This window comes from Rattus norvegicus, chromosome 19 (assembly GCF_036323735.1).
Source record: "Rattus norvegicus strain BN/NHsdMcwi chromosome 19, GRCr8, whole genome shotgun sequence".
NCBI lineage: Eukaryota > Metazoa > Chordata > Mammalia > Rodentia > Muridae > Rattus > Rattus norvegicus.
The window spans coordinates 62,417,209-62,424,345 of NC_086037.1; the positions used below are offsets into that span (position 1 = coordinate 62,417,209).

General features: G+C 49.5%; 1 protein-coding gene across 4 annotated transcripts in view; it reads left to right on the plus strand.

Annotated features, from left to right (window-relative positions):
• The window catches only part of Cmip (c-Maf-inducing protein), a 206,042-nt gene extending 203,807 nt beyond the window's left edge, over window positions 1–2,235 (plus strand). For 3 of the 4 annotated variants that reach the window (XM_063277945.1, XM_006255684.5, XM_039097643.2), the window contains one exon: window positions 63–2,235. In XM_063277945.1, coding sequence (XP_063134015.1) covers window positions 63–116 — 54 coding nt within the window. In that variant the 3' untranslated portion in view covers window positions 117–2,235. The remainder of the gene's footprint in view (window positions 1–62) is intronic. The other variant, NM_001163273.1, reaches the window with a different exon arrangement.
• The last annotated feature ends 4,902 nt before the right edge of the window (window positions 2,236–7,137 follow it).

A 7,137-nucleotide genomic window follows, 5' to 3' on the forward strand; every position in this document is an offset into this window, starting at 1 on the left:
GGGTTGGGTGGTCAGAGACATTGGCTGGTATTTGACCTGGTACCTTTTTTAATCCCCTGCAGGCCAAGCTTCCTAATCTAAAGGAGGTTGATGTTCGCTACACAGAAGCCTGGTGAAGCCCCCTGTGTGCACAGGATGGCGTCGCACAAAACAAAAACAAAAAAGAAACAAAACAAACAAAAAAAAATGACTCTTGACTAATAGCCGTAGAGCAGTGGGTCCCGGGGTGGTCCCAGCACCTGGCTGCGGGATAGATGGGGGAGTCTTAGGGGGGCCGAGGGAGGAAGGGTGGGGAAATCCTCAGCACGCCCAGACCCCCCGCCTAATTCTTAGAGCTTCATATTGGAACCTTTGACCTTGATCAAAAGCGGCCTTGGTGGCAACAAGAGGAGGAACAGCGGGCAGGCAGGGCAGGGAGGGGTGGGCGGGAATCCCTGTGTGGAGTTTCTTTGCCTTTGTTGTGTTATACCGTGGGGAGTGGGGAGGGAGCATTCATCCAGCCTGATGCTGTTGACTCGGGCCAGAAGGAGGAGTCTTCTTCCTGGAGGTGCACCGAGCGGAGATCTCACCCCTACCATTGGGGCAGGAATACCCAGTCACGTCACCCCATCGTCCTGTGTCCTCACCATCGCTATGCAAAGTGGTTCTTGTTGTACATAAGATTTAAATAACGCACCTATTTAAGAAACGTTGACAAATTGCGGGTCTGGGACCCGCTCTTATTTATGAAGTCTTTCACCGGCCCTCCCTCCTCACCTGCCCCCACTTGCCCGCTCTCCCTACCTTCCCCCACACACAACCCCCCCCCAGCCCCTGGCGTGTAGTACTGTCTGAACCAGTCAGCTGTCGGGTTAGTGCTTGTAGTTCAGGTTTTTAAAGGAAACAACAACAGGGAAAAAAAGACCTTTGGAAACTTAATTGCTTTTTTCTTACCAGTCTCTGTATGGTAATATTCTCCTGGTCAGTCAGTCTGCCCACTTGCTACTCTGTATTATTTCCAGATGTCTCCAGCTTCCTCGTGGGTGGGGATCAAGATGGGGGGGAGGGGCGGGGAGAGGAAGAAAGAGGTTCTCCGTATTGTAGCTCACACCTCCCCTTCTCTGCTTCTGTGACTCTGGAAGGGCCCTGACCTTCCCTCCCTGTATACCCCTGTAGGAGAGTTGGTCCTCCAAGGTCCTGCTGTCGTTCCTTACCCCCTTTTATGCTGTCCCTGTCCCCTACTGAGACTTGCAACCTGTGGCTTCCCCACCCTGTGGTTTTAACGCATGCCCCATGCCCACTTCTTTGCATGGTCTCTTGGGAGAGAAGAGCAGCTACGTCACCCAGCCAGCCTGACCCGACCCGACCGTCCACACCTCCCCTCCACCGACGTGGTCACTGCTGCGGCATCCCCTCCCCCTTGTGCCCGGAGGCAGACCAACCTCATTTCTTTTTACAAACAGTTGGCTTTTTCTTACCAAGCCCTCACTGTACAGAAACAGCCCTTTGACAGTTCTTTTGGGGATCCCCCCCCCTTTCCCCGACTCCAGCCCTTTTTATGTTAGTTTAGCACAAATCGTTCCCCTCCCTGGCACCTCCAAACCAGACCCACCAGTCGACGTTAATTGTTTTTTATCTATTTAATCTTATTCGATGGAGACCATGCTTCATTTGTTTTATACTTTGCCAGGTAGACTTTATTACCCACCCTGCCCCCAACTATGCCCTCATTTTTTTAAAAAAGGAAAAAAAAAAAAAACACACCAAAAAAAAAAAAAAAGGAAAAAAAAAAAACAAAAACAGAGAGACTTCGGGTTCGAGTCTCAGTCTTAATTCCCCTTCCGTGGCAGGTTTTCTTCTGTGCGTGTGCCTGTGTGTGTGTGGAGTGAGTTCTGGTTTGTGTTTGTTTTTCTCTGTTGATTTCTGTTGTTGCTTCCTCCCGACCCCGAGACCCCGGTTCCGAACTTCACAGCACCCCGGTGCAGAGAGAAGCAGAAGCAGAAAAAAATATAAAATAAAATAAAAAAGTAAAAAAAAAAATTAAAAAGTTAAAAAAAAAAGGAAAAAAAGGAAAAAATTTTAAAAAGGAAAAAAAAAAAAAACGAAGAACTAAGACATGCCACCCCCACCCCACCCCCACTCCCACCCCGCAATGTTGCTTTTCTTGATGGTTAATAATAAATACTGTCACGTAGCTGTGTACAAAGAGATGTGAAATACTTTCAGGCAAAAATAAACTGTAAGTGACTCATGAAAGTTGGCCTTGCTGTGTGGTTAGAGGGGGAGATGGAGGGGGGGGTCCCATGCAGCGGGCCAGGACGCACCTGAGGACTGGCTTCTCGCTCTGGGTGCTTGACCATGGCGCCTGAGCCTGTCACACAGGGCTGCCCTATTGAGTTCATTGTGGGACCTGAAAAAGCCGAGTCTCTGGCCAGCACCCTCACCCACTGTGACAGCCAAACCAACCTCTGAATTTCTATTGGAAACACCCAGGCCCCTGTTGAGGGGGTCGTAGTGGGCCCTAGCTCAGCACCTCAGCAGCCATTTGCTGCTTCCCGGGTGTGTCTCCTCGAGCTCACCAAGCATGATGGTACACACTGGTAACCCCAGCTCTTAAGCAGGAAGGCCTGGAGTTCAAGGCTAGTCTAGGCTACGCAGACCTATGACAGAGCTGGATCAAGATGGGAGAGTGTGCTTGGTACATTCGCATCATGAGGACCTGGATTTGGATTCCCCTCAACCACGTTCAAAGCCAGACACTATATAGTGTATGCACTTGGAATCCCAATACTTGGGATGAGGGAGACAGACTTGAGGAGTTTGCAGGCTGCCCAGCCTAGCTGAACCGGTAAGTTCCACGTTCCGAGACCCTGTTTCAAAAACGTGAGGGGCAGGGGGGGAGAAATGAGACTTGATGTTGTCCTTCAGTCCCCATGTGCGTACACATACACGTGTCAGGAATAATTTCCATCCTTTCCCAAACTGTTGGCCTTCTGTGGATGTCCCCACTCTCCTGAGGTTTCATATGCCCCTGTCTCTTCCCTCTGTCCTCCTAGATAACCCAATGTACTATGTGACTGCCCTAGTCGGTCCCAAGGCCTGACTCAAAAACTGGAGTATCCTGGCTGCCCCACACACAACTCCTCTCCTGGGTGGCCTCTTGTCCCATGAGTAGAAAGGCCAGGGGCTAGCCACCCAGCCAAGGCCACACAGCGTATGTGCTGTGGGGAAGAAGTTTGAGCTTCCATGGAGTAGGAAACGGGACACAATCAAAAGGTGCTCTCTCAAGAGCTGGACCGCCTCCACATCACAGTAGCCCAACATGGGCACACTGGGGCACGCCTGTGTGTGACGTTTCACGCGCTTCTTCTCAGTCTAGGCTGGGTGGGAGGAATGGATGGGCAAATTGTAAACTGCTCCGATAAGAGAGAGAAATCATGTTGCGATCAATCGGGGGAGCAGGTGAGAGGGAGTTGGGATCAGGTGAGAGGAAGAGCCCCTTCCAGGACAGTCTAAGAAATGCCACCCAAGAGCTGTGCTGTCACCAGTCCTGGTGGTGCCTGGCCACACTGGAAGGTCTGAGCCAGCTAGCTGGTTTTCAGCACCGATGGGAAGCGAAGCTAAGAAAACTTGGCCTTGGCAGGTGGAAGCTTGGAGTGGACGAGCTGCCTTTGCACGCTTGTCTGCTAAAAGCAAACCAGTAGGCACACTGTGGCCAGCAGCTCTGTCCCCTGGGCAGCTGTAGAACTGCGCTCACACATCCAACACGCAAGCGAGGTTTATAGCGCGTGACTTAACGGGAAAGCATGTCTGCCAGTGGTAAACGCCCGTGGGGGCAGATAGGCAGTAGGACCGGCCAAATGTCTGGCTAACTCAGGGTGCACACACACAATAGTATATTCACATACAGTTCTACAGAGCAAGAAAGCCATCCAATAGAGTGACATAAGTCACTGGGGAGAGAACATGCCAAGGGAAGGGAGCCAGGCACACCGGGACAGCAGTGCGGTTCACTTCCAGAGAGTTCTTGAGCAGGTGCAAGCCCTGTGTAATGACAGAGTGCTCCATGGTGTTATGGTGGAGAGGCTTGTTAAAGACAAGGAAGGGACAAGAGGAGATCTGAGGACTCTGCAGCCAGTCGGGTCTGTGTGATGTGGGCAGCTAGACACTGGAGACGCTGCCCACTGCAAATCAGTGTCATGTAACACGTCACGTAACAACTTTTTAAATTAGCATTGGAAGGAAGCAACCAAATGTGAGAGATGTAGCACAATAATTAAGCACTTGCTTAGGGTGTAGGATACCCAGATAGATGATGGGATTTTTGGTCAAAAGGGAAAGAAGGAAGCCAGCACGGTGGCTCAGCAGGTAAAAGTGCTTGGTGTGACGTCTGAAGGTCTGAGTTCTATCCCTGGTACCTGTGTGGTAGATAGAACCAACTCCCACAGGTTGTCCTCTGACCTCCCTACCCATGCACATGGCATATCCACACATACAAATGAATAAAGTAATCATTTAAGAAAAAGAAATACTGGGGTTGGGGATTTAGCTCAGTGGTAGAGCGCTTGCCTAGCAAGCGCAAGGTCCTGGGTTCGGTCCCCAGCTCCGAAAAATAGAAAAGAAAAAAAAAGAAAAAAGAAAAGAAAAAAAAAGAAAAAGAAATATTGAAATATCTATACCATAAGTGTACCTCCAAAACCAGGATGCTGAGGGAAAGAAGCCAGACACAAAAGCCCGGGTATGATGATTTCATTTATAGGAAATGTCCAGAATCAACAAGTACAGAGAACTGAGAAGCCCCCCGATGTTCATCAGGGTTTGGGTGAATGGAACGGACTGTCTGCTGATGGGTGCAGGGGTTCCTCTTGGGGATAGCAGGATTCTGGAGTTAGACACAGAGAAGTTTCGTTCATGGCTTGGTGCTGGCTCCATGTGCCACAGGAAAGTGCACTCTAAGGCTTACTAAGGGGCTGGAGAAACAGCTCAGCAGCTAAGGACATTTGCTGCTCTCACAGAAGACCAGAGCTTAATTCCTGGTATCCTGTTGTTTGGCTTGCAGTCCGCATTACTTCATTTCCAGGGGGAGGGGCTTATCGCCCCCTCCTGGTCCCCTGGGGTATTGCACTCATTTGCACATACACATATCCATACATTTAATTAAAAATAATTTGTAATGTTTATTGCTGTCACAGGTGTTTGCAGCTCAGTTAGGAAAAAAAAAAAAAACACCAGCAGCAACAAATTGTGCATCAAGCATGTTGGTTTATACCTATAACTTCAACTGAGTCAGAATGGCCCTGAGTTCAAGACTTGGACATCCTGCTGAGTATCGAAGTTATTGACATGTTCCCCAACCCTAAATACAAAACAGCGCAGTTGATTGAGGGCAGAGGTTGAGAGGCAGTATTTGGGGGATTTTCTTTTGCATTTTAGTGTTGTCGTTTGAGACAGAGTCTTACAGGATCCTCCTGCATGACCTGGAAATCACTATGCAGACTAGGCTGGCCTTGAACCGGCAGCAATCCTCCTGCCTCGATCTCCTGGGTACTGAGATTACAGGTGTGCACCATCCTGTCCTGCCAAAGAGGAATATTTTAAGGAACAAGGCAAATGCTCTTCTCAACACCATCCTGATATCTATAGGAAGCCAGGTAGTCCTTGTAAAGTCACCTCTGAACTGGTGGGTCTTTAGTCTCTCTACTGCCACCTGCTGTGTAAAAGTCTCTTTGCAATGGACAACCTGTCTGGATGTTCACGGCGGGTGGGGTATGTGACTTTGGGTTACCTCTCAGAAAATTCTAGCTGTATTTGGATACCATCCTAAAACGGATGCTGGCTTTCTTCTCTGACCCCATTCTAATTTGGACGATGCTAGCTGAGAGGCAGTTGGCCTCTACAGCCTTGCTGTAGTCCAGCCATGAACTGTACTACGGTGCTGGTAGTTAGACCCACAGACTCTGAAGGCTCATAATCTGTATTTGAATGAGGTCCTTCCGTGAGCGATTTCTGTTTACCTTCCTTGGAGAAACCTCAACTGGGAGGTGCTGCAACCTTCGTGGGGTCAGCTATGAGATCAGCAAGGTTTGGAAGTCAAGAATTTGGGACCTGGATAGCAAAGTGTTGAACCTGGGTTTGGGTGAACGCATTGGTCCTTGGTCTGCGTAGGACAGACACAGGAGCTGCATGACCAGATGGTGTCCCTGAGACCATCCGAGGTAAAAAGAATGGCCCAGCTCCACACAGCAGGCCTGCCTCCCCTCATTTGTAAGGAGGAGAAGGGCTGAGGATCCAGAAAGAAGCTGGGAGGCCCTGGGGAATAGAATGTCCCCAATGTGGCCACTGCCTTCCATACACACCCTGGCTGCTGGGGAGCTCTTAGGTGGGGTGTGAGGTCACTGACCTCAAAGAGCATTCTGAGAGCACCAGCATGCTTGGGGGGTTCGGTCTCCCCTGGGGGCTCTGTAAGCAGAAGGAGAATAGAGGGGACACTTGTCACTTTAGGTGGTGACAGAAGAGCTGGGTAGGGTACAGTGTCGGGGCACCAAGAAGTTAAGGATTTCCCTAAGCCCAAAGCTAGATAGGGCTACATAGCAAGACTTTCAGAAGCACCTTTTCCAGTAATTTCATTTTGGGAAGCAAAAAGAAACAGGATAACTTGGGATAATTCTGAGACAATGGTCTCTTATGTAGCCCAGAGTGGCTTTGAACTCAAGATGTTCCTGCCTCGGTGTTCTAGTATGCTGATGTGCTCCTCCGCCTTGGTTATGGTTTTATTACTGTGAAGAAACACCATAACCAAGGCAACTCTTTTTAAAAGATTTATTTATTTATTTGTATTTTATGTACATTTGGTATTTCGCCTGCATTCATCTATGGAACAGGCGTTACAGACAGTTGTGAGCTGCCATATGGTTGCTGTGAATTGAACCTGGGTCCTCTGGAAGAGCAGCACGTGAACCCAACCACTGAGCCATCTCCCCAACCCCTCAAGGCAACTCTCATAAAGTAAAACATTTCCTTGGGGCTGGCTCACTGGTTCTGAAGTCCAGTCCATTATCATCATGGTGGGAAGAATGGCAGCATCCAGGCAGGCATGGTGCTGGAGAAGCAGAGAATTCCACATCTTGATTCGAAGGCAGCCGGGAAGAGACTGCAGTT